The sequence below is a fragment of the Rhamphochromis sp. 'chilingali' genome, assembly GCF_963969265.1.
Source record: "Rhamphochromis sp. 'chilingali' genome assembly, chromosome: 2".
In the NCBI taxonomy this organism is placed as follows: Eukaryota; Metazoa; Chordata; class Actinopteri; order Cichliformes; family Cichlidae; genus Rhamphochromis; species Rhamphochromis sp. 'chilingali'.
Window position 1 is genome coordinate 35,341,243 of NC_137930.1, and position 27,859 is coordinate 35,369,101.

A 27,859-nucleotide genomic window follows, 5' to 3' on the forward strand; every position below is an offset into this window, starting at 1 on the left:
ATACTTAATGACCAAAGTAACTATGAAGATAGCTCAACAAACTCAGACATATTAGGTTAACTCCTTTTTACTTAAACATAATTTAAACTGTTTAAGGAATGACAGACACAAATAAATTATTTTATTTTTTATTAGCTATCAAGTGAAGCATTCCTGTTTTAAATGTAATGCGGTGATTTTAGCTGCTAAAATAGCCTGGTTAAGCATGAGGGTTGTGAGACAGAGAGGGAAAGGGGACTTTCCAAAATTTAAAGTAACATAAATGTTGCCAAGATTAATGTGAAAGGTGCAGTAGGAAGGTGGCTGTAACAAGGAAATATAATAAAAGTTCAACAAGGTTATTAGGAAACCCAAATGTGAGAAATACATAAGACAAAAAGTTGACAACTTGACCAAATGACAAAAAAAGAGGAACGGTGCGAACCCTGCATTCATGTACTCTTTTGTTCTATTGTACTCTTATTATCAAACATAAGCAAAACATTTCTATGCAATACATGAATTTTTAACATTAATCTAAAATTTCTTATGATTATGCAAATATGTACATTTATCTGTCATCAACTCAGCAACCCAAGATTTCCTCTTGCTCTTACTCTGGTTTGTGTGAATTTTTCCACTCGGAAATTTGTTTTCCCTAATGAGTGCACTGCAAGAACAAACACAGTTCAGGGAAATAAAATGCAAAAGTAAGCTTAATTAGACAAAAACAATGGTGGGAAAAGAACAGAGACAGGAAGTTAAGAAAAAAGTAAGCTAGACGAGGGAATAACGTTCAAAATAGAACAGGAAGTAACTGAAAGGCCCACGAGACAGAAGGCATCATAAAAAGTGACCCAAAGGAAAACTAAGGACAATGTGCAGTGTGACAATCCTTTTAAAGAAATCATTTTTTGAACTTATATTTACACTAACTTCATGCTCAGTTGATTTCACTAAATAGCAGTTTGGGTGCTTACTGTCAAATGTTCCATGTTTCTGTATTTTGCTTGGAAGAAAGAGCCCTTTGTTCAGGAGAGTCAAGATACTTCCCCTAAAATAGTGCCTCACTGCCAAGCATCAATAAGTAGAGCATATGAGCCAGTAAAGTTAAAATCTAATAAAAATAAACACAGGCCTAAATGCATCACCAAATGTACATAACTTCACGTAAATGCTGTATGTGAGGCATTCTGTAATCACATCTGAGACCGCTATCTCAGGAAATACCAACAGGAAAGACAGAGATCAAACGTAACAAATGGAGTTAATTTGCATTTTGTTTTAAGGTGACTTGCGAGATTAAATCCAGCTTGCTTAATAACTTATAATTCTCCTGCAGACCACCTTGGCTCCGAAGGACTTTTAATCATTGCTTTAGTTCCAGCTGGTGTAGCTTTGTGGTGAAAACATCACCTCATGGCCTTTGCATCAACCCCAAACCAGTCTAGTTCTCCTGTTGTTTGTGCTGCCGTGACCTTGTCGATTTCACCACCTGCTTTTTTACTTTCTGCAGGAAACTGAAGCTGGAGAAGGAACTGGCAGGAATGCTGTGGAGGATTCGGTGGGAGGACCTTCAGTTCGAGAGCCCAAATAAATACCACAAGCGTGCTGGCAGTCGGCTCACCCTCTCACAGGTAGATCACAAGATTTATGTGCAGAAAATGATGCAAAATGTTGAAATGACACCCACACGATCTCATATGAGAGCTAGCAGCCATTAAACTTTAAAATCTTCATAATTGTGAGCTTTTTATCACTTTATATCAGGCTGCAATCTGTGAGGCCTAGAAAATTGTTGTCTGTGCCCTGGTCCCTATTCTGTTCTCACGGTTTCTGTGTATTTTGGAGTTTTATTCTAATTAACTCTTGTTTTGTTTTTTTTTATTAGTTTTTCATATATTTTCATAGTCTTTACAGTCTTGGGTTCCTGGTTCCAGTTTGTATTAGTTCATTTGTTCCCTCAGTGCTTCCTGTCTCATTCTCCTGTGTCTTTCCCACTAAGTTTATTTATTTGCCTAGTTAGTCTTGCTTACTCTGTGTTTTAGTTTGGCCATTAAATGTCTGCTGAGTTTTGTGCCTGGTTTTACTTCTTCCTGCTGTCTTATTGTTTTGATTGAAATCAGCAGTGTCTTGTTACCCATCTGTTTCTACTCTTCTTAATTACCCTCATGTATATAAGTAGTCCTCTCCTGCTTCTTAGTCTTGATCATAGCATGCATTTGCCCCGCTTTGTATCCTCTCTGCTACTTTGTCAAGAAGCTTTGTAGGAATATGTTCATTGAAGTCAATGTGAAAGAACCGAAAACTACAGTTCCTCAAATGTCCACTTGAGGGTAGCTCCAAAACAGAGCTAATCCTTATAGACGCTCATGTTAGAATATCCAACTTTACAGCAGAAATAATCATGTTTACAGCTTTGAGTTTGGTCTCTTCAGCCAATTTTCCCCTTTATGACTAGAGTAAAAGAATTTGACCTTTTTCTGTCTCAATCTTGTAAAGTTAAAACAAAATTTAAAGTTAGGGTTGTGGCAGCTTTGGTTACAGGTGGTGTCACCTGTAACCAAATTCAAGTAACTAAACTGGAAATGATGACCATGTTGGAAACTTTTGCAGCTTTTTATCAAGTTTTTCTAACAAACAGCATGGGTTACTGTGTTTTTAATTGTACTAACAGAAGTTTTGAGTGCAATTATGCCCTTTTATTTGATATGTTATCACTAAATAACATCCCTAGACTGTTGATGGGCCTTGGTAATGAAGATTGCTAATGTGGCTAATAACTTAGCACTCCACCATACCATCCAAATGTGGTCACTTCAGTCATCAAACCACCGATCACAGTAGATTCAGCAAGCTTTTTATATACAGTCTTTTATTTTATCCCATCACAGTTTCCTCTTAACATCCACCAGCACAGTGGCTTTCAACGTGGTTTTCAATGCTTCTTTTGACTGTAATGGTTGATGGGGGTACTTTTGCCCATTTGCAACATCTGCAACTAGCACCCCAATATAACCTTCCACCTACACCTTCTGTCTATCCCGCTATCAAACAGCTTCACACAGTTAAAAACAGTCTTAATGCCTGTGGTTTAGATCCAACACTCGAGTCAATTAAGTCAATAAGAATTTCTCAGTTAGTGTCTCCTGACTGATGAGCTGTCAGAGTGAGGCCTGCTGATCGCCAGTTCTTCTTTTGGTTACATTTTTAGGTGCTATGTTCTTTGCACTTGCATTAACGTGATGCCAGATATTTTGATGTGTCACACTTTCATAATTCAACATCGTCCCTAAAACAGTTTTAGGGAACCCTAAATTTTTTATGCAGTCATATGCTGCAATAATAATATATGCTTACCGTAAAAAACCCCAAAGCATGCCTGGACTTATCTTGTCACACCATTTGGCAACCTCTGCACTCGTCTATGATTTGAGTTTGGTTAATGTGAAGTAGTTCTGAAAATCTACCTATTTAGCACGTAGCTAAAACAAAACCCAGCCCTGCCCCTCGTTAATTGTAACCTGGTGGATGTTAATTGGTAAAAAAGTTGCTCATCTGGCAGGTTATTTTTGCATGCTTGGTTGGTATATTTCATTCATACAGGCCTGATTATCAGTCTGGACATGTCACTGTGGTAAAATTGGACCCTCCAGGATTCAAAATGCTTGAAGTTCAGAGCTTCCCTCCTGTTTACACACTGTGTGCTGCGTATTAAAAAGCAGTTTGTGGGTTTTGTTAGAAAAAGCAAAAGCTGCTGCCCCAAGAGAGTCCAAATCCTTTGTGAGTTTACACATTCCTGAAAGCTGGTGGTTTATTGATGGTAGCTGGGTTTGCAGTGGCATATTAAATGATTGTTAAAATAAGCCTTCGCCTGGCCCCCACTCCTATATACATAATACGTCATTACGTTCTTAGTATCGGGTTCTGTTGTCTGAGTGTTAATGCATCTCCTTCGGGTTGTGTTTCATCCCACACATGCAAGTGTTCATGAAAAGCACATGTACACACCTTTTTCATTATTGCTTTTTTGTCCATTTCCTGGTGTGTGTGTGTGTGTGTGTGTGTGTGTGTGTGTGTGTGTGTGTGTGTGTGTGTGTGTGTGTGTGTGTGTGTGTGTGTGGAAAACACAGAAATTTTCCAAATTAGAGTATTTTCCAGGGTGCCGTGTGATGCCAATATTTGCATTCTATACAAATGTGCAGTTGACTGTGCTGGCTGTATGCATGCAGTGCGCCCACTTGATTTTTATTCATTCGGTGTGCTCTGCAGACATTTGCAAAATGACTCGAGCTGGAATCTGAAAGCACTTTATTTTCTCAAATATAAGTGAACGATGGTTTCATGTTACGCAGAGAAGTGGGGCATGTTTTTGGGTAGTTGAACCATTTTAGAAATCTACATTGCAGTGAAGTAGAAGCACAGTCTTAAAGTGAACATGATTTAATCCTCTTTGCTTTAATCTACACACACTAACTGACATTTTTTTCTTCTCACTATCCCTTTCCACCTTCTCAGAGAGGCTCCAGCTACGGCTCCTTGATAACTGCCCATGGAAAATATCAGCTATTTGCAAAAACGGGCTATTTTAAGGTAAGGCTTAGCGAGTTCTGACATTTTCAACTCCTGCGCACTCCTTTCCCGCCCACACATGTGCACACTCGCAGAGAAAAACTGAAGAGAGGAGAGAGAAAGCGAGAGTGTGGGCGAATTTAGGTAGTTGGTTTTAATGTGAGCTGCAGAATGCGTCAATTTTCTTTCTCTCTCTCTCTCTCTCTCTCTCTCTCTGCCTTTTTGTGTGTGTGTGTGTGTGTGTGTCTTTGTTTTTACACTCCCGCCTGCAGTCTGGACAGGGCCATCAACTTGTTGCTGCTGTTAATTTGTCCGTTTCAGATTGAAGAGGTGTGAGAAAATGTGACAAAAAGAGGCTGCTGAATAACGAGATGGCGGGCTGTACTCTTTTTTTTTAGCTGAATGATGCAGGGTTTTTATATAAATGCTGATGTCAGGATACAGATCGAGCATCTTGTTTATAATTAGGGTTATTGATACGCCTCTTGAAAGTCAGTACAGATCAAGGGTGATAAAATCTGTCACCAGAAACAGCCAATAATTGCTGGACAAAGAGAACCTTTCTATTCAGAATTCTTCAGGTCTTAACTGTGCATTTCATTTGAATAAAAGTTAAAACTCCCACACAAACTGCCGGTCTTGCTTCGTAGTTGCTACAGCAGCATTTTTCTCCAGTCTGTCACATCTGTGGCTCTGAGGATCATCACATTGGAAACAACAGACGCAAGTCTTCCTCTGCAGCACAGCTGCAATCGACCACACATGTACCTGTAGGCTACACTGCTGTTCTCTCTCTCTGTGCTTAATACTGATTCCTTTTAATTTCATGTTTTTTGTGTTGTTTTGTTTGTGCATCCATATATATATATTTTTTCTCATATGATGAAAGCTGGTGTGTAAATCTGGCTTCACCGCTCATCTTGTGTTGCACACAGGGGAACCTGGTGGCCATCAAGCACGTCAACAAGAAGAGGATAGAGCTGACAAGACAAGTTTTAATGGAGCTCAAGCATGTAAGTGTCCCAAAACGTATTCCTTTGAAGGAGATGCTTTATTATTGCGTGTCAAAGGGAATTACAGAAAGTGCAGCATGTGACTCTCAATTGTTGATTTTATATTTAAAAAAAAAAAGAGACAAAAATGGAGAAGCCATCTGTGTGTCTGTTCTCTAATTATTGAGCACAGACTGCAAAGGCAATAATTAATAAACTGCAAAGAGAAAGGGGGATGCTTTCATGGGTTTCTAATTCCTTAATGAATAAAGTTTAAAATGCTTTTAATCACTCAGTAAGCATGGCAGTAACTGGATTGGCTTGGGGCAACACTTCTGACCTACTAAGCCTGTGATGTACAAGTGCGACAGGATTACTACTGTTCACAATCTGTATCGCTGCACCTCTGTTTTCTTTCTAAAAAGTGACTTCTAATTGACTCGCACAATTTTATATTTCCTGGACTGGTTCTTTTTTCCCCATCTCATTTTATTTGTTTTCCAGCAAATATAAAATATGGAGAAAAAAAATCTAAAAATATGTTATATTATTATTAGCACAACCCATCTGGCCCAGTTTTACTTGTAAGTAACATCAGAATCTAGAGGGATGTTTCATTTGCCTTCTTTTATGTGGAGGGATCAATATTCTGTGCACTCAATTTAGTGTATGCATTCTTCATAAAAGGCTTATAAATGAAGGAACTTTATCACTCCGAGGAAGAAACTGAGAATCATTGCTGTACTTTTAAGGTTTTTGCTTTCATAGCTTTCTGAAAATAAAATAAAATAAAATAATTTAATACATTCAAAGATTCAAATGTTCTAACTTGATATTTATAAGTAAAACAGTAAATGATAAGATGGGCGTGTTGCTGCCAGACAGTGGACCCAGATGCAGGATTCGGCAGATGGAATTAAACAAAAATAAAAACAATAACAAAGCAGGACGTGGACAAACTGACTGCAGACAACAGACTGATGGAAGCTCACACACCATGAGGAATATGCAGACAATGTACACATAGGAGGAGATGAGGGCAGACTGGACACACCTGGGAACACAGCTGAACAGGGTCTAACTATTGAGATATTGGAGGCAAAACTGAACATAATGCACATGAGACGAGGGACTAAAGTAAATACAAAAAACAGGAAGTAACAATCACTGAAAACAGGACTAAGACACACAAATTCGACGTAGACAAGAAAATAAACAAACATGGAGACGTGATTGAATAAAATGGAAATTGAATTGAACTAATTTTAACTATTGAACTAATTGAGTTCGGTGTAACAAGCCACGTTCTGAGTAAGGTTAGTTTTTCTCTGACGTTATGATGTATAAAATTCAGGTGCAATATAAAAGCAATGAAATTTACTTCCTTTTGATTTCTTCACCGCTGTCTTTTAGCTTTCTTGGTTCAAGCTGAACTAAACAGCAAGGGAGTGAGCGAGCTTAGAGTTGCTAAGTAAAGGAAAGGAATGCACTGGATTGGGTATTGATGGGGTAGGCCTGACCTAAAGCACATCCCGCTTTATCCTTCTGTTTCACTCTAGCATCGACTGTAAATTATAAAAATGAACTTCATTATATTCATATATATTCATATTGACCCCAAAAGCTCATAAGGAAGGTGTTTACAAAGGTCATAGATCAAATGAAAAGTACGGTCTTTTCCTATTGACTTCTGTACAACTGGACTTCTTTTGAAAACAGAGACGTCGCTCCCTGCTGGCTGACCACTAGACGAAATGCATTGCCTTCACTTTTCAGACTCTACCTCGATCCTTTATACACAGTCTGCGAGTGAAACAGATTCTCGTCACTCTTGAGTTTGTCTTCTTTCTTTAAAAGGGGAAAGCAAAGTTGTATTTTGAGGTAAAATGCATCTCTGAGTGCTTCCAGTTGCATCTGTTTGAAAAGAGCTTTACACTGAGTGAGACCTTGGAGGACAGAAAAAATACCCTTCATCTCAACTAGTTGTATTCAACAGGTAATTTATTTGCTCACCAAAATGAAGCAACTGTTTAGATGAAAGACCTTCATAATCTCCACCTGCTTTATGAAAGGAGTTTTTTTTAAAGTGGAACAATTTCAGCATGTTAGTTTTGGGTATTTTTCTCTGGCTCTGTAGCTTATCTTGTGAAAGATAGGTTTGTGTTAGTGTTTACAAAGACCCACTGCAGGATGTTACGGCAAAGGGTTCAGATCCTTTAAACATGTATTTGAGTGCAGCTGCTGATGGAAAAGGTCTCCTCGGCTGGGTGATGTTTACGAGTGAGTGATAAGGAAGCTGGCTGAAGGGGGGAAAACAGAAAATCTTGCAATTTATGTGGTTTGGTGATGGAAACACTGTGTGGCAAAGGGAAACCCGTAACTCGGAAATTGCACCAGTGGTAATGAAAAGTTGTGGAGAAAACTTGTGGCCATTTTTTCTCTTTTCTCCAGCTCGGATTCTTTTGGTGCTTTTGGGCCTTTTTTCTGTTGCTGTCCTTCAGAGGAGAGGAGAGTTCAGGCTTCCTTGACGCCTCTGTGGCCTCTCGGTCAGTCGGCAGGCACATGGGGGAGTGAGGCTTCTGTCTGAGCTGGCAGCTTCTCAGACGCCCCGGGGGCCTGATCGACTGTCAAACCTCAGCTCGTATAAAAGCCGACCAGATGGGGGGAAGAGACAGGCCTGCCAGTGGAAACTTAACCACTTGTCTTCCAGTGCTCTCTCCTCCCCCCTCGCTTGTGTGCAGCGGGGGAAATTATATAGGCCAAAGGGTAGCCTAACATCCCCCGAGCCGTGAAACATGAGCAACTAACACCCTGGTTTTGGTGTGAGAGCTTCTGTCACTCACTGAGGATGAATTTTCAAAGTTTTGCACCAGCTGCAGAAAGATACGCTGTCTTTGTTAGCACTAGTAGCCGTTTGTGTTTCTAGAAAAGAAAATTACTGTTTTCTTCTTCCTTTTTATTTCCACTTCGCACATTCTCATAAAATGAAACGTTCCCGCTTAATCGCCACCAAAGGTTTCTGTTTTCATTCCTTTTTCGAACATACAGAGTGATTCATGCTTTGGAAGACGCTTTGTGTCGTTAAAACCAGTGAGTGATTATTTTCCATGTAAAGCAGTTTTACACATTCAGCCTGTTCCAGTGTGATATTCCTGCTCGTACGTCCTCTCAACACCTCAACCTTATGTTATTTTTTTCATCGCCCTGAGCACACTGGCTCATTCATAACCTCCAAGGGCAATTTATGCACACGCACATGTTTCACCTGGGTGCCCCGAGCAGGAATGCGTCTCAACACGTAGGAAAAGACACGGTGCCAGCTAGCCCACTGCAAATAGATTATTTTGATGAACTGCTGGCAGCGTTATTCTCAAAACTTTGTACATAAACGAGCCGTCAGTCCTCCCTCCTCCGTCCTCTGTTTCCATGGGGTTCGGGAATGTGATGTTGGAAAGAGTTGCACTCACAGTTGCTGTGTGTTTGTGTGTGGTTATTTTCAGATGAGAGACGTTCAGTTCAACCATCTGACTCGCTTCATCGGGGCCTGCATCGACCCTCCTAACGTCTGCATCGTAACGGAGTACTGTCCCCGAGGGAGCCTGCAGGTAACCATTTTCAACCCCTCTAAAGCTGAAGAGGGTCACAACAGGCTATTTTAACCTTCAAATTACATAATAATTACAACCTCAGATGAACAACACATGGCATATTACACTGTTATTATTTATTTCACAAAAACTAAGCCAAAATGAAGATAAGTATACAAAAAAAATCATCAGTAGACTTTACGATTCATTAGCTTGTGGAACCACCTCTACCACCAGTAACTTGAAGTAATCTGTTCACATGTTGGACAAAGTAGACAGATGGTTCAAAAGAGGAGTAAAAGAGGCCATTTATGTCCACTGTGAGCGACCATCTTTGAACAGGTGGCTTATGACACCAACTGTCAGCCATCTATAATCCAGTTTTGAGATCCCTTCCCAGACGCCTTAACGCCTGCTCACATCCTGGGCCATCTGACCTCAGGATATCACTGGGGCTAGGTTTCACCCGAAACCTTGGCTGATTGTGACCTACACCCGTTTTCACACCTTGGCTCATGTGATTAGGTAGAGGATCATCAGGGGTCCTTTTGTCCCTCTCAGTGGGATACTCCCACAGGGTTTAAATCTGGGAATCTCCACCATTTGACCCTAGAACTGAAGAAACTTCTCAGATGAGAGGTGAAATGTCTTCAAGCAACTTAAAGAAGTCCAGACGCTTTTCTTTCCAAGCTCCTTAGACTTTACTATTCAGAGCTCATGGCTGCAAGACAAGCCCAAATCATCACCGCTTATCTGTCCAACATTCATTGTTCAAGAAGTCTTGTAGTTTGTTCAGATGCACCTTTGCAAGCCTAAACTGTGCCATGTTCTCTTTAGAGCAAAGGGGCTTTCTCCTGGAAACCCTTCCAAACAAGTCATGCTTATTTAGTCTTTTTTTAACTGTACTGTCATGAACGTTAACATTTAACATACTGAGGCCTCTAGATTTCACTCTTTGCAGTTTCTCTGGACACTGCACGGTCTGTCCTTGGGTTGAATTTGCTGGGATGTCCATTCCCGGGAAGACTGGCAGCTGTCTTGAATATTTTCCACTTGTGAATAATCTTTCCTACTGTAGTATGATGGACTTCAAATTGTTTGGAAATCGCCTTATAACCCTTCGTAGAATGATGGGCAGCAGCAACTGCTTCTCTAAAGCTGCTGCTGTCTTTCCTCTCTTGGTGTGTTAGCACACACCTGAATGCTCCAGACCAGGCCCTCATGTGTTACACAGAGCTTTCCACCACTATCACGAAGACCAGTCTGCTTTTTTACAGATGCTGATGATCAGTTAATCACATGCATTTGATTAAAAGCATCTGGCTGCATCTTATCCTCTTAATTCCTATGAAAGCAGTTTAGTTCTGTGTTGTTGTTCATTTAAGGTTGTCTTGCGTCCTAGTACGCAAATCCCTAGAATCAAAAGACAGTGTAATTTATTTGTGTACTCAATTTGCCTAATTAACATAATTTTCATAATGTATATTTCAGTAATCTAAATGCAGCATTTTGAATTTTTCTGCACTAAACATTTGGCACATCTGTATAAGGCTAAACTAAAAATAGTCTTTTGAAAATTGTGAAATTTTGTGAACTTTGAAAGCTAATTTAAATAAAATATAAACACAAAGTATCATCATTTTTGTATTTGTTTGTTTGGTAAATTTTTAATTGATGAGGCATTGTTATTGTGAATTTGGATGTCCACAACACTGTAAGTCAACTGCTTTCAAAAAGCTCTTTATTGTAATACCTGTACTGATTTTTCGTAAATCTTGCCTCAAACATATCCCGCCCATACTAGAATAATTCAAAAACACTAAACCTAATACTAAAACTAATAAAAACTAAACTGAAACATGAAACTCACTCATGAAATTAATTGGAACTAAACTGAATTAAAAACAAAAAGTCAAAATGAGATAAAAAAAAAAAAATACAAAACTAATTACCAGCTAATTACAAAACTGTAATAACTCTGCTTTTTTGTGATAATAATAGCCCTAACTCACAGCCTACACTTGAAAAACATGTGTCATTTGTGTTTTTACAGCTTTAGTAAAATGGTCAGAAGGTGAAATGGACAAACAACAGCTGAGACAGCAAATATCTGGTGTGTGTGTGCAGAGGTCCGCTCCACACACCCTTTGAATCAGGTTGTGTTGCCAGATTGCACTGACAGATAGACAGAAGCTGTATTTAGCGTGTGGCTTGTGTGTCTAGACTGCAGTTTATAGACAATCTGCGTTTGCAGACGCAAACCCAGCGGGCCCTCATGTGTTACACAGAGCTTTCCACCACTATCACGAAGACACCAAAGAAGGAAATGTCTTCTGGAATAGTGATGTTCATCCCTGCAGTAGGGTTCAAGAGACCTGGATAATCATGTGCCAAGGAGCACTGAAAGCTGTCAGCTGATATTTTACAGACTAAACAATTCATCCCATACAATTTAACAAGCAATGATAAAAATAACTGAACAGACGACCAGGACCTAAAAGTGTTTTCTAAAAGTTGATTGCCACAAAGATGAAAACCTTCTGAGATTTTTTATTTTTGTTTTTTTTCACATGACAACAGACAGACAGACAATAAGGACTCAAACAACAAATCTAACAAAAGCCAGCTGGTGGATTTTTGTGTTGAAGTACTGTTAGATTACAATACTTATCAAGCTAACCATTAAAAGTCCACACATTCTTTTGTCCTTCAATATTTGCGATTTGTCTTTTTTTGTTCCAGTAAGGAATACATGACGCTTTAAACAAACTTGATCTTGGCCCGAGATGCTGGCACGCCAGAAGCTTCCTTAAAACGGACGAGCTGGGAAATGACTTTTATCAGTCACACTTTAAAGAAAGTCGTCTGCGTAAAAGGCAGATATCTGTGACTGATGTGATACTGCTGGATGCTGAAACAGAGGCCAGGGAAGACAAACTGTCAGCTCTGGAATTGTTTCTGCATTTAGTCTTTAAATAAACTTTAAGAGCATCTTGGCTGCTGATTATGGACAACCAGATTTCAGTAAATATCAGTAAAAAACAAGAAAAAAGAAATTAGTGTTCCATGAAGTCATAGCAATAATAACTAAATGCGATAAATAATGAAATGCTACTTTCGGCTGCTACTTTGTCACAAGGCGCTGACACAGAGTAGCTCCACATGTTTTGAATTTTGGCAGAGTTTCACACCGGATGCCCTTCCTGATCCAACCCCAGAGGGATTGGACTCTTTGTCTGGAATCGAACCAGTTCAGTTGAATTCAGTTTTATTAATATAACGCCAAATCCCAGTTAACTCAAGGCACTTTATGTTGCAAGGTAAAGACCCTGCAGTGATACAGAGAAAGCAGAGAAAACCCCAACAATCAGACATTTTCCTATGATTAAGTTTTTTGGTGACAGTGGGAAGGAAAAACTCCCTTTTAAGAGGAAGAAACAGAACCAGGCTTGGGGAGGGGTTGCCATCTGGTGCAACTGGTTTGGGGGGGGGGGGTGAGACAAAGAAACCAAGACCTTTGGCTTACCATGTGATTGTGTGAACCACTGTGCTATGGAACCATTACATATAATAAATACATAAAAAATATAGCAATAAATAAATGTGACAAATAAGTAGACAATATGTAGAAAATTAGGGTAATTAATACAGATAAATACAAAACAGTAAAAAAAATAATGAATAAAATAAGATGATTAAAGTAAATAATTAAAAATAAAAAATAATTAACAGATAGATGGGTTTGGGTAAAATGCAAATGAAAAGTAGATAAATTAATCTCTCATAAATGAGAATAGGGATGAATACTTTTTTTTTTTTAATTCACAGTTTACACTCTTAAAGTAAAGCTAAAGGGTGACACGTAAATGTTGATGTGTCTTTTTATTCAAAAAAGAAAAAAAAAACATGAAATAAACATGCCCTGTACAGTTAAAAATAAACATGAGAAATTCAAAATGAAAATAAAATGGATTAATCAAAAAGCAAACACTGCAATGAATGAATAAAAATATCAATTTTTTATTTTATAAATATATAATTATTTTTGAATTTTACTTTTGGTGCATTCAGGGTCTGTTTTATTGGAACTTTTATTGGCTTTATGCTTTAAAGATGAAGCGTAAACAGATTAAGGATTAATCAGGACATATATATATATATATATATATATATATATATATATATATTAAAAAAAACACCCAGCACGCCCCTGCGGGCGGTTTATCCTTCAAGCTCGGGTCCTCTACCAGAGGCCTGGGAGCTTGAGGGTCCTGCGCAGTATCTTAGCTGCGCAGGACATATATATATATATACATACATACATACACTGGGGCGTGATTAGGGATAAGACACAGATGCATGTAATCACAGGTGAAAACAATCAGACAACTAACCAACCAGAACACACCTACTAAGGCAGGAAAACTCGCACTTAACATGATACAGAGACACAGGAATACTATACGGTGAATTAAAACAGGAGCTAAAAACTCAGCAATATCATAATAGTCACTAAAACAATAATAAAATCAAAACCAGATTTAAAAAGCTCAAAAAAATCCTAAAAGTCTAGAACCATAACTCAAACTTGGACTAGCTTTGGTTTACCTGTAATCTAATTTAGGCACAGATTAATTAATAACAACAATGACAAACACATGAGTGTTTCCAGACATACTTTAGCAACAATGATAGAAAAAGAAATGTCTTTGTGGAGCATTTTGTACTTTTGTCTGAAAATTATAGATTTGCATGCTTGATTGGTAGGTTCTCACCTCAAGACAGACAGAAGATTATATATAAGGCATTTCTTATGTCTGCAAAGGTTTTTGAGTTGTTCTTCCTTTTTATTCTTTCTTTATTTTAAGGACATTTTAGAGAATGAGAGCATCAACCTGGACTGGATGTTCCGCTACTCTCTGATCAATGACATCGTGAAGGTACGTCGCTGTCAGACTGGGTCAACAGGCATTGATTTAAAAAGTCACACATGTTTTTGAAAGATTGTCCCTTTTTCTTAGTGTTGAAAAAAGAGGCTTTGTGCACTTTGGAGATGCACACAGAAAATGTCTGGGTTACCATGGTTTCTCATGGGCAGTTTCTCAGAGTCTAGACGGAGAGAGGGAGAGAGAAATGTGCAGAAAAATGTATTTTTGGCACAGTGCACGAAACTGGAGTAAATATTTCCATCCTATAATGTAAAGCAGGAGAGAAACTCTGCAGAAGTTTTCCTTCCAGCTTAATCAAAACTAATCATGGACATGATTTAGAGGACTCCTTTTTAATCTGTCCCAACAAAGAGGCTTTTTGTCAGAGCGATACCGAACGACTTGCATGACGAAGCCCTTCGGCTAAATTGCTCCACGCAGATAGCATCGTTTTGCAGGAGAAGAGGCGCTGGTGAAGCTCTGAGGCATGATTGACTCACCGTTTCCACAAAGTATTGAACATGAGTACTTCAGTATCCACTGTGTCTTTCTGTTTAACAGTAATTTCACAGAAATAACCCCCACGAAAGCGCCTGTCCTTGAGAAATGTTCTCCTCAGCATATGATTGTCTGTCAGATCATATTATTTCCACATGTCTGAACATAAGATTTACTGTAAACATGGGGAAAGTAGCAGAAACAGACAGAAAACACCCTGTAATGCTTTACTTGCACTTCTCTGCACCAGGGTATGAACTATCTGCACAACAGCTACTTTGGCTGCCATGGAAATCTGAAGTCATCTAATTGCGTAGTGGACAGTCGATTCGTTTTGAAAATAACAGATTTCGGCTTGGTCAGCTTCCGCACGTCCAGTGAAAATGACGACTCGCACTCACTCTATGCAAGTAAGTTAATGCAGCAATGATTATCCAGTCACATTGTTAAGAAGAAGAACATCAACTTTCTGCTAAAAGTTTGGGTTGTTCTGTTGTTATCTAGAGAAGCTCTGGACGGCTCCTGAGCTGCTCATATACGACCGCCATCCTCCTCAGGGGACTCAGAAGGGTGATGTGTACAGTTTTGGCATAATACTGCAGGAAATAGCTCTGAGGAATGGACCTTTCTATGTGGAGGGCATGGACCTCAGCCCCAAAGGTAAACACAACAGTTTTTTTTAATGGGCCTTAAACATGTCAGCTGACCCCTGCAGAAACAAATGTCCAGTAAACTAAAATATTTGTTCTTGTAGTTTAATTCAGCTCAATGTCTTTGAAAGGTCCGAGCACCCTTTCGTGCAGCCATGTACACAAAGAACATGTGCTGACCAGATGTCAAGGCAGAAAAAAACCCACAATGTGATGTTAAATCAGTCCAAGATATGAAAAAAATAGTCGACTGTAAATGAAGATGTGATCCAGAGATCGTGCAGAAGTGGAAACTGAAGGCAACGGTCATGTGTGTTATGTCTCGAAGCAGCTTTAGCTGTGATACATCTTCCTTAAGTCAACAGTATGCAACGGCTTGATTTTCAGAGTTTACTTTATTATTGTGTCATTATTAAAATAATATGCCCAACCCTTACAGGGTAGCACCACTAACAGATAACCAGAGCCACAAGTATAAACAAATAAAGCATAATAAACAGTAAAATGTATGAAGAAACACAGTGCTACATCCAAAAGCCCATCTGTTCAATATTAATTATCGCAGCGCAGATATTGTGCTCTAATATCGTTAATTATCATTGTCGGTGTTTTTTCAGCCAAAAGGTGTTTTAGCGTCACGGTTCTAACAGATCTTTGTGCCAGACTTGGCTGGTTTAGAAGCACCTGCTTCTGAAAGCTGCCATCATCAACACCGAGACCAGAGAGAGAGGATTTGGTTAACTGGGTCGCAAACAGTGTCCAAAGATCCCTAAAACATCCCTGTTTGTCAGTGGTCTGAATGTCTGCTGTATTCAGAATGTCTCTGAATCACTTTTTAGATTTCTTAGCCACGATGTAAAACATCACAGCTTAGTGATAAGGATAGAAGTGGAAAATAACAAAACAGTCAAAGCCTATGATGCTTAAAATATAATTCCATGCAACTTTTCACTATCACCGATGGACCAGTGGGTTACTTCAATCATTTCGAACTGCATGGTAAATGGCCTGTATTTATATAGCGCTTTACTAGTCCCTAAGGACCCTAAAGCGCTTTACATATCCAGTCATCCACCCATTCACACACACACATTCACACACACATTCACACACTGGTGATGGCAAGCTACATTGTAGCCACAGCCACCCTGGGGCGCACTGACAGAGGCGAGGCTGCCGGACACTGGCGCCACCGGGCCCTCTGACCACCATCAGTAGGCAACGGGTGAAGTGTCTTGCCCAAGGACACAACGACCGAGACTGTCCAAGCCGGGGCTCGAACTGGCAACCTTCCGATTACAAGGCGAACTCCCAACTCTTGAGCCACGATCGCCCCCCATGTGTAAAATCACCACTTAAATCAGTTTAAAAAATCTGGTGACTTTGTCTCAACATAAGGGTGGAAACACTTCTTCCTTTTACTTCTATCACAGCTTCATTAATGTGCACTTGAAAACAAGACAACATTAATTTTACAGAAAACAAGGCTTTGTGAAATGGTACAGTTGTCTTCCATCACACCCATTAAATGGTTGTGATTTGCTTATGTGTTCCTTGTTTCGACTGCTGATTGGCTCTTTAGGAGCAGCTGTCATTATAATTGTTCAGTCACACCAAAGCAAAAGAAATAGGATGGTGATCTCTTTGGTCATCCACCAATTGGAAGGTTGGTGGAAAACAATTTCCCAAGTATCCTTGGACAAGGCACTGAGCCACCAGACAGTCTGAGCGTGCAAGGGAGACCACTCGTGATTGGAAATTGATTGGACAGGTTACCTGATTTGAGGCGAGGCTAAACAATTGCATTTTGGTTGGACTGACTGCATTGCTCTCAACATGTTGCAATCAATCTGAATGAGTGCAACTCGTCTGCGAGGTGACTCTTTGCAGCAAGGGACTCAACTCAACTGGTTGTGTTCTGTTTACTTAAATGCAAGGTTGCCAAAACTCTATGTAATTTTGCAGTTCAGTTGTAAGCCTGCAGCAACTTTGTAATGATAACAATAATAATAATAATAATAAATTTTATTTAAAAGCGCTTTTCAAGACACCCAAGGACACTTAACAATAGAATAAAACATATTATAGAAAAATGACAAAATGAAGAACAAGAAAAACAAAAAATCAGAAAATAAATAAACAAACAATAGGTTCACAATGAATATGCAGCATTGGGTTTTGAGTTGGGATTTAAACTGGGGGAGAGAACCAATGTTTCTTATGTCCGGGGGTAGAGAGTTCCACAGCTGCTTTGCTTTTTGGTCATGCTGTGGTCACCAACCACTGTTTTCCCAAACATTAAGCTGCGTAAACACTGGAAGTGAATTGCAGAGACACGAGGCCAAAGAAGGTGAAATAATATTTGATGATTTTGAGCGACTACAAGGAAAATAATTGCTGTCAATGTGAAGTGGGTGAGACTGAATGACCGGTGAGTCATGAATGCCCATGATTGACATTCGGCCTGGTAGTAAATACATTAGAGGGTTACCTAGGCAACCAGAACCTGGATTGTCCTCAAGCGAAAGGCCATCAGCTTCAAAGCGATGCGTGACGAGTGACTCGCTTCCAGTGTGGACACAACCTTCATGTCACATAATTCTAAGATAGATTTGATGAGTGATGAAGATGTCTCCTCTTTAAGTATGTCTCTGTAAACTTTGCGGGTAACTTGTTTCCGCCATAGGTCTCAATAAAATCCTAAACTTGTGTCACATGACTTAATGCTACTCCAATCAGGATGGAGGAAAACACATATTTTTTTAGAAAAAAGGTGACCCTACTTTTTAGCAGCAGCAAAGTAAAAGAAAAAAAGGAAAAAAACTCAGACTACTGACCGTGTGAAAACTTTCATACACTTGTGTGAAAATTATATATTTGTGTGCTTGATTGGAAGGCTGAGCTCCAAGACAGGCAGAAAATTATATATTTAGATGACACCATTTCAGACTGATCTTAAATCTTCATTATTATGGTTTGAAGTGAACTACTCACACGTGACCCTTTGGCTTTTCCTGCACACATACTGCATATTGTGGTTTGACCAGTTTCCCTGGTTTCCCTCTTTTGCCTGCACCTCCGCTGCTTCTGCATTAGTGACATCAGGAACAACTTCTAGAGCTACTCCAGATCAACTTTTGCGCATCCAAAGTGGATGCGTGAAACCCTCCTGGAGTGCTTCATCTGTGCAATGGCTTTCATTAACCTTTTATTCACAGTCACGCTCTACACTGATCGTACAAGTGGCTCACGCTCATCTGTAACAGGCTGTGAGCAGTGAAAGCCAGCACCTGCTCTCTAGTGTTCAGATGTGTTGGAGCCAGTTGTGAAATTGTGATTTTGTGGTTTTAAAATAACAGTGGAGTCTTCAAATTACTCTTATGGCTCTTTCGTGATGATAATACTAACAGAAAAGAGCGGATGTGGAAGAATCATTTGGGGAAGGATGTCTCTTACAGACTTTTATAATGACATGATTTATGAATAAAAGAGGGAAAAAATATCAGCAACTATAAAGAGTCAACCAGCACTGCTGAATAAATTAATGCTATACAACAGAAATAGCACATTAGCATAAGGATAACACAATAAAAGAAGCGGTGTACTAAAAATATTAATAGAAATGTACTCTGTTTTAGCTCACTGAGTATAGCATCCTGTCTTCATGGGAATATTTTCCATTTGCCACAATAGTGAAAGCTCATATTGAACATGAACAAAGTTTTTAAAGCCTTACCTTTACTCCTGTTTTCAGAACTTTTTCATATCCCTGTGAGCCAAAAGACTTTAACCTCCAAGCATTCGCTTTCTAACACTCTTTTCCCTACTTATGGCTCTGTATCATGTCATAGGGAGAGGATATTGTGAGTAGTGAAGCCATCCTCAGCAAAGGTGTTCAAACCTGATGTTTGTGAGGGGCAGCCAATCAGAGACAAAGGATGGCTTAAAGGGAAAGCAGCTAAGGGCGTGCACTCTGACCCAGCGTAAACATAAATAAAGTTTGAATGATGTGAAGCTACTCTAGCAGGGTCCAAGAATGAAAATTCTAGAACTGGAAAGGAGGAAAATGAGTCCTTCTCATTTTCTCCTCCGGATAAATCTGAAACATTATGAGAGTCAAGTTCAGTTAAAACTGTAGAAAACTGTTATCAATATACAGTGCATTGAGCTTTAAGTAGAGTTCACATGTGGCGGAAAAAATATTACCAACACTATGAAATATACACCTTTGAACACAAAGTCATCAGTCAGGGTGTTTTTGTGGTGTGAAGCTAGCGAGGCAGTTTAGTTTAGCTTTTACAAAGTAATAAATTATTTTTTGGACAGTGCGCTGTTTTGATAAATGATGTTTCTTTGCACTGCAACCAAAGCTGAGCGTTGTTTCCAAAGATCTAGCTGCTTTATTTATTAATGAAATTAATAAATAAAGAGCACAGTGTTGGGGTCCACACAGTCCCCAGTTACCAGACTGGCAGTGTGACCAATTATTTTATTAAAAGAACATGAGAGGACCCTCCTGGGTGAGCAGCAGTGAAATGAAGTAATGTCTTTTTTGTCATGAATTCCTTCTCAATCATTTAATCATTTGAGTATATCCTATCATTGCTAACTGATGTCCTCAAAGTGACATCACATCACTTGTTGTTGTAAGCATTAATAACACATTTCTGAGATGACCTATAGACTTTCACAAGATTAGGAAGTAAGATAAATTTGAGAAATACTTCAGAGAAACTGGAAAGAGGAAGAAATATCCTGGGTCTGCCCAAAGATAACAATATCCAACACACCAGTTATGTCTCAGAGAACAGATGATGACAACCCACGTTTCTCAGAAGAGTCTACTTCTCATTATTGATGATGACTTAGATCTTACAACTTATAAAAACATTTAATACCGATTACCAAATTTGGACTCAGGGATTTTTCTGCTGATATTGTAATAAGACCTTGAGGAAAGCTTATTAAATTTCACTTGCTGCCAAAAAATGCTGCACTTTATGCTCCTTGTTGAGATGGTGTACAGTGCTATGAAAAAGTGTTTGCCTCGTTCCTGATTTCTTAGTTTCTTGGGTAATGTTGCCACCCCACTGGGTGGGCGACATGAAGGCATACGTTTATGTATGCGATAAGTCAAGAATGACACCATAGGTGTAGCTACTTCGATGAGTTTGAATCTCAGTGACTTTGACCTCAAGTAAGTACATTTTCTGAAAATCTTGTGAATGTGATAACTTGACAACAAGGCAATGTAAGATTTTGAAATTGAGACTATTGGTGTGTCTACCAGGAGGCTGAGGGGTAGCACTGGGAGCCACCAGTAATATTTGTATGTTTCTTACATTTAAATGTTTAAGATAAAACAAACAAAATTAGACAAAGATAACCTGAGTAAATACAAAATGCAGTTTTTAAAAGATGATTTTCTTTAACAAGGGAAACATTTTTCCACTTAACTGACAACTGGTTGGTCCACCACTTGCAGCAAGAACTCCAGTCAACCGTTTGTGATAACTGACAGTCAGTCTTTCAAATTCCCGTGGAGGAATTTCGTCCCTCTCTTCTTTGCAGAATTGTTTTTATTCGGCCACACTTGGAGGTTATCTACCTTGTTTAAAGGCATGCCAAAGCATCTCAATCTGATTTAAGTCCAGACTTTGATTAGGCCACTCCGAAACCTTTATTTCTTTTTGAGCCATTCAGCAGTGGATTTGCAGCTGCGTTTCAGATCATTGTCCTGCTGCATATCCGAAGTGCTTCTGTCTCTGGCCATCAGTGCAGGGCATGAACTAATGGCTGGACATTCATCTTCAGGATTCTGTGGTAGAGAGCAGATTTCATGGTTCCATCAATTACAGCAAGTCATCCTGAAGCAACAAAGCAGCCCCAGACCGTCACACCACCACAGTCATGTCTGACACTTGGTATGATGTTCTTTGTATGAAATGCTGTGTTAGTTTCTGCATCTCCCATGGATGTGACTTTTGCCCAGTTACTTTTTTATCGTTGAATAATGAACTCAGACCTTAACTGAGGCAAGTGAGGTCTGCAGTTCTTTCGCTGTTGTTCTGGGTTCTTTAGTGACCTACTGGATGAGTCATCAGTGGCCTCTTGTAGTAATCCTGTAGTAATTTTAGTAGGCTTCTCTTGGGAAAGTTCACCACTGTTCCCAAAGAAACTGCTTTGTAACCCTGTCCAGACTGATAGATGTCATTTTGTTTCTCATCTCATCTGTTTTCTTGGATTGTGGGATGATGTGTTGCTTTTTGAGATCTTTTACTCTACTTCACTTTGTCAGTCAGGTTCTATTCAACTGATTTCTTGATTCAGCGGGTGTGGCTGAAATTGAACTCAGCTCTCTAAAAAATGTGGTTAATCAGTTAATTGATGATCATGTGAATGTGACTAATATGCAAAAAACTATAAAATCAGGAGGCAAATATTTGTCACTGTATCTGTCTCTGTTGGTTTTCAGCTGTTCAATTGTGTCCTGACTATTATAATAACCTGCTGAGTTTCACACTTTGTCTTCTCGTCTCCAGAAATTGTTCAGAAGGTGAGGAACGGTCAGAAGCCATACTTTCGGCCAACCACAGACAATAGATACCATTCAGAGGAGCTGACCATCCTGATGGAGGGCTGCTGGGCCGAGGACCCTGCAGAGAGGCCGGACTTCAGCCACATCAAGATCTACATGGCAAAACTCAACAAGTGAGTCCCACCCTATGGCAGTCTGTTCACACCTATTTCACAGCCAGCTCAATTGCAGATACATGCCTTTGCATATTTGAAGCAGCTAAGTATGATCTAGATGTCTACTAACCTTTTTCTTTTAAGCCAAATGTAATGTGGCAGGAGTTAGGACACAAAGGCACAGGGTAGAAAAACTAAACAAGGATCCAAAACCAGGGGGATAAGAAGTATGAGGAACTGAAGAGTGAAGCACAGAGTGCACACAGGAGTGCACACAGGAGTGACTGAGGACGAGACACAGGTAGAAGAAAAAAAACAAAAACAGGTAAAGCCAACAGGACAGAACGGAATAAAAAATAAGGCAAAACAAGACACAGGAAAAAAAGACAAACAAAAAATTAAAATAAAACATGAGAAAAATCGTCTAATTAACAAGTAAAAATCACTAATGTACAAGCAATAAAATACCAAATTTATGAGAAAAGAATGGAGAAAAAAAATACATTTCCAAGAAAAAAGTTAAAAAGAAAAAAAAGGCAAATTTACAGCAAATAAAATGGTTAATTTATGAGGGAAAAATAGCAGAATTACAGCGAGAAGGGCGAATTAACAAGAAAAAACCCCTCGAAATTATGAAGAAAAAATAGTCAAATGTATGCTTCTGTAAGTTTCTGAAAACAAAAACTGTCAAATTTTTGCAAAAAAAAATTTCATAAAGTTTTTGGTCATTGTTTTTCTTGTACATTTTTTTTTATTTTAGTCTAGAAAATTCAAAACTTTTTCTCTGAATTTTAATTAATTTTCTTTTTTCAACAACTCCAGAACTATGACATGCAGAATAACAAAAACACAATAATAATAATTAAAAAACCTATTTCAATCAGACTGTAAAACTGTGGATAAATGTGAATTTAAGTCTTTTTAGCTGTTTTCATTTTCAAGGATATTAATGTCTGACCAGATACAGCATAGAAAACAATGCTTGCAGGGTCAGTTCATCCCCAGTGCAGAAAAACTCAAAAGTCAGATATTTGAGTGAACAAAGCCAAAGCTGTCTGCATTGCTTCATACTACAAGGGGAAAATGAGAAAATATTTTTCAGTAATTGGGAAAACTGACCTTTCACAGCATAATAAAATTACACCGAAACAGTAGGAGCTGGAAGCCCTCTTCACAAATTCAACCTTTTCTACACGTCAGTCCTGTTTATCGGAGTCAGTATAATTGGACAAATTGAATGTGACGCTGGTCGTGTCTTCCCTGGCTATCAGCGTCTTCCCTGCCAAGCCCAACAAGTGAGCTTCGTGCTGAGAGTCCCTGCCAGGAGAACTGATAGGTTTAAGAGATTCAAAAAGGCAAACAGGACAAAGAGTCATGTTCTGGAAACAGCTGAGACAATTTCAGATAAAAAGCTGTTTGTAATTCATGACACACTGCACTCGACAGGAAGTGCTTATGTATCAGTGAGAGTGTGTGTTTGTGTAAGAAAGGGGGAGGGAGTGAATCCATGTTTCTAGTATTGTTTTCGATATTCCAATGAATCATTCTCGTGCTTATTTGGGGTCTGAGTTTCATATCGAAGCAGGAAGCGTATGTTTTCTCCTGAGCAGGGCAGCTCTGTGAGATTATATCAAGTGAAGTGACACTAAAGCACATCCGATGTCATCAATCCATCACGGCCAGCTTGCACTGAGGTGGTTTCAGCCAAGTGCAATACGTCTAGGATGAAAATCTGCATATTTGACCAAAGAAGCTGCAAAAAAGCAACAATATAAGTGACAAATGAACCTCGTCTGGATTGTGTGGGAGTGATTTGATCAGATTTGTCTGGCAGTGACTGAACGACCCACTAACTGTTCGTAATCGCTCCCTAATTGCACTGAATTCATCATGAGTTATTTTTTTTAGTATTTGAGTGACTGAGTGTGTCCATTTATTCTCGATATATGAATGAATGAAAAGGAGCCAACACCTGTTGTTGCTTAAAATGAGCACAGAGATAAAAAGGAGAAACATGAGAAAGAAGTAGATTTATTTTAACTTTGGGAAAGCGGAAGCAAATATTGGGCCCATTCACCTAAATTTAAAAGCCAGCAGATTTAAACATATTTTCTAACAGTTTTGCACCTTATTTGGTGTTTTTTGGAAACCTTTGGGAATTTTAAATGGTGTGAAATGACCCTCTTTGGCATTCAGAACTACCTTAATTCTCTATGGCACAGGTGACTCCAACTCCTCGAGGGCCGGTGTCCTGCAGGTTTTAGATGTGTCCTTGATCCAACACAGCTGATTTAAATGGATAAATTACCTCCTCAACATGTTTGGAAGTTCTTCAGAGGCCTGGTAATGAACTAATCCTTTGATTCAGGTGTGTTGACCCAGGGTGAGATCTAAAACCTGCAGGACACCGGCCCTTGAGGTCTGGAGTTTGACACCCTGCTCTATGGCAATAGATTCAACATCTCCTGTTTCACCACATCCCAAAGGTGCACTGTTGGATTAAGATCTTGTGACTGTGCAAGCCATTAAAGCACAGGAATGAGAAAAGAAAAAAGCACCATTTCTCAGGGCGAAACTGCCTTGTTGAGGTCAGAGGTCAATTGCCATCTGCAACAGTATCTCAAATAACCGCTTGTTGCTACCAAAGTTTGCAGAAGAGCATCTATGAACACAGAATGTAGCAGCAGAAGACCACACTGAGTGTCACTCCTGTCAGCTAAGAACTGGAAAGGGGGCTGGTTGTGGTGTAATTGTTTAAAGATTTTTTTCCTGGCACACTTTGGGTCCTTGCTGTGAGGTGACACCACCAAACACACGGTACTCTAATGAAAATGTGGCTTGTTTAATTACATGAAACCATAAAACACTGTAGATAGAAAACCAATATTTGGGATTTGGGAGTTTTTAAACACACCGTTTACCTTCAAGAATTCACTGAATCAAATGTAAGCTTGTTCACACTGATGAATGATGTAGCCTGCCTTAATTAGTGGACATGAGTGCAGCTAATCAGGGAAAACTAGTCATTCATAATTTCCCCCCGATTTGTTATTCAATTTTTTTTAACTTGGTTATAGTGTTTTCCAACTCTTTCTGTGTGTGGCAAATGGTTAACAGAAACAAGCTTAACACGATATTTCAGTTGAATTATAGAATTAAAAATAAAAAGAAATAGGAATGGCTGGTATAAAAAAATAAAGTTACAGATGTTAGTGTCAACTTAGGCCTAACAGGCTGCTGGGCATATTAATATTTCACTAAGTCAAAAAATGTGAACAAAGCAACACTGTGAGGATAATATTTCATACAGTAAGAAAGTGTGCTGTGTTAAAGGAGTAAAAAAATCAGGATTCAGCAGATTAAACACAGCTCCTGCATGACTGCAGAGCTGTCAGGGGGTTGTAATGTTTTGCCTGCCAACTGCACTCGATCTTCCCGTCCTGTAACTTGTGGCATAAAGATCAAAGCACAGGTCATGGTTCATTGCTCTGAGAGGCAGCTCGTTGCTTTCTGCAGCTCATGGTGTGTGGTAGCTAGCGTCGCTCCGTGCAGCAGGAAAGAAACTGATTTACAGGCGAGTGCTGATTTTCACCTGTGGCTACCCCTTTGACAGATGTGTACTTAACATAGACTTTACGGTTATCGTTTTTACTTTCTTTAATTCACTTTGTGATATTGAGTGAAGGTGGGAAGGTTTACTGCTCGATAGGGGGACTGCTGCCCTGTAATCAATAGCCAAAGTAATCATTTTCACGGCCTTTCATTCGCTTTAACAGAGGGCGTCAGTCGCAGCATGCAGTGGGCGTGCAGTTGAATTCTCTTTATGGAAAAGAAAAATCCTTAAGCTCTCCTTTCCTTTGTCTGGGTTTTTCTTCAACATCAGTAACTGCTGGCAGAGGAAAACTTGGAGAAAACACAAAGGTATGGCAGTTAATTTTCCAAAACGGACAAAATTGGGACCTAATTGTCTTACAAGCTCAACAGTTTCACCTCTCTATTTCTTCAGTGGAAATATGTGGAACAGTTCTCGATTAGGTATCACTGCAGTCTTGCTCACTTTGCCGAATTTTAAGATAATTTCAAACAGGTTTTTCTATTTCTGGCTTTGTGTGATGTCAGAAAGACGTGGTATCCTTCAAAGGTCCTCCCAGGTACTCTGCAATCACAGAAGCTCCACCTACATGCTGTTAATGAGGGGCATCCAATTAGAAGAAAGTTGATTTAAAGATGACATTAGTTGCACTACTGCCCAGCATAAGATAAATAAGGAGTCGAAGAATAAAAATATAGAGCCATAAATAAGCGTGGATTATGGAATGAGTATGGAATCTGTATGCTCTAAAAACAGCTGTTTAGGGTCTGATTCCACAAACTTCTGTATGGCTGTTGTGTGTTTTTCCTCTCAGTTTGACCTTTCCTCCGTTAGCAGTGTAATTCAGCACAGGATGGGCCCGGTGATGTATAGCTTTCCATTTGAAGTGGTCTGGAGTAGACGGGTCTGTATGACTGATAGCCATAGAAGCACTCAGTGATGCGCTTGACAGCTGAAAGCTAATTCCCTCCTCACGTGTATGACGCCCTTCACCTCTGAGGCTCGTACGCTAATGCACTGTTTGCTGGTTATTTTCATTAGGTAAATGTATGTTGTTGACATGACGTGATGGATGAGCTGGTATATTTAGTCTGTGTGTGTGTTAGGGGGAGAGCCGAAGGGTGTAGTAAAAACAGGGGCGTTCAGCAGTAAATTGTTCGTTTTATCCCACTTTTCACTCTGCTGTTCATTGATTCCCGATACCGTGCACGTCGAGTCTCTCGCTGTTTCCCACCAGGTCTGTGTCTTTTGTTGACACTGCCCACACACACACAAACCCTAATGTAGCCACACATTTTCAGCCAAAATGTTACTTCCTGAAGAATGTTTAGCCTCTTTGCAAACAAAAAAGCACTCAGAGACAATGTGCTAGAGCCAAGATTGTGCAACTATTGACATTTGTTTTAAGAAAAATGCTTGTTGTATTTAAAAAACATGGTGATACCAAACATAAGATCCAGGAAGTTCATGAGACAAAAGGAATCCACAAGGAGCATAAGGACCGAAAAGTAAACATACAGAGCACAAACAGACAAACCAGACCTCAGGAATACGGCGGTTCTGACACTGATGCTGGAGCCGATTGCGCCAGATGCTGAATGGCAAGTTTCAAGCCTTGTTTATGGTTATCACATGCACTGAATCTGTCATCATCACAGCTCTCTCACTATTTATACCAGTGCTTAAGGAGGAGTCACTGCAATCTCCTCCTGAATGACAGGAATAGAAGAAGTAAAACAGGAAGCAAAGTGACGTGACATTTACTTCCGCTTTGAACTTTTATGGTTACGACTCGGCTCAAAAGCTGCAACATAAAGTGGAGACGGATACGAGACTTTTAGAAACATTGCTTCCACTTTAAACCACTCGAGCATCTCAGCTTAAAATGACAGCCCAGAGAGCCCAGAGAGAATAAAGGCGAGAAGTGGCATCTCCACCAAGCCAACCTCAGGCACCCCTTTATCCAATCAGGTGTAGGCAATGGTCAGTTAAGGCTCTGTAACACCCAGAAACTGTATTTGCTGAAAGGCTGGCGCTACACTGGAACAGTTCTGCTGCGATTTGTTTTTGCTGTATATTTGAAAAGGTCACAAAGAAAGGGAAACGTTTATATATCAAACATGCCAGACCTCTAAATTATTAAAATTTTAGTTTTTACAACAAGAACAGGATATTTAATCAAAAAATCATATAGAAATAGTTGGGGAGGTCATGTGTAGAAAATCTCAAAGGAGGGAACTCAGAGAGGAGAAGACACAGGCAGTGGATATGGATATTTTGCGGTGGTCTCGAGGGACATTTTGGCCTGGTGTTAGTTTCAGCAGCAGGATCGAGCTGACAAATCTCCAGATCCATGCATCAGGTGTGA

General features: G+C 39.5%; 2 protein-coding genes across 2 annotated transcripts in view; one reads left to right on the plus strand and one right to left on the minus strand.

The window, feature by feature from the left end:
* The window catches only part of npr2 (natriuretic peptide receptor 2), a 91,430-nt gene that overhangs the window by 40,521 nt on the left and 23,050 nt on the right, over window positions 1–27,859 (plus strand). Inside the window, exons 8-15 of the mRNA XM_080876170.1 lie at window positions 1,496–1,616; window positions 4,498–4,572; window positions 5,487–5,564; window positions 9,044–9,148; window positions 13,999–14,070; window positions 14,807–14,966; window positions 15,061–15,216; window positions 21,749–21,917. Coding sequence (XP_080732296.1) covers window positions 1,496–1,616; window positions 4,498–4,572; window positions 5,487–5,564; window positions 9,044–9,148; window positions 13,999–14,070; window positions 14,807–14,966; window positions 15,061–15,216; window positions 21,749–21,917 — 936 coding nt within the window. The remainder of the gene's footprint in view (window positions 1–1,495; window positions 1,617–4,497; window positions 4,573–5,486; window positions 5,565–9,043; window positions 9,149–13,998; window positions 14,071–14,806; window positions 14,967–15,060; window positions 15,217–21,748; window positions 21,918–27,859) is intronic.
* The window catches only part of LOC308392879 (MAM domain-containing protein 2-like), a 226,660-nt gene continuing 205,488 nt past the window's right edge, over window positions 6,688–27,859 (minus strand). The window contains exon 16 of the mRNA XM_080876173.1: window positions 6,688–6,700. The gene's annotated coding sequence lies outside the window, so the exon portion shown is untranslated. The remainder of the gene's footprint in view (window positions 6,701–27,859) is intronic.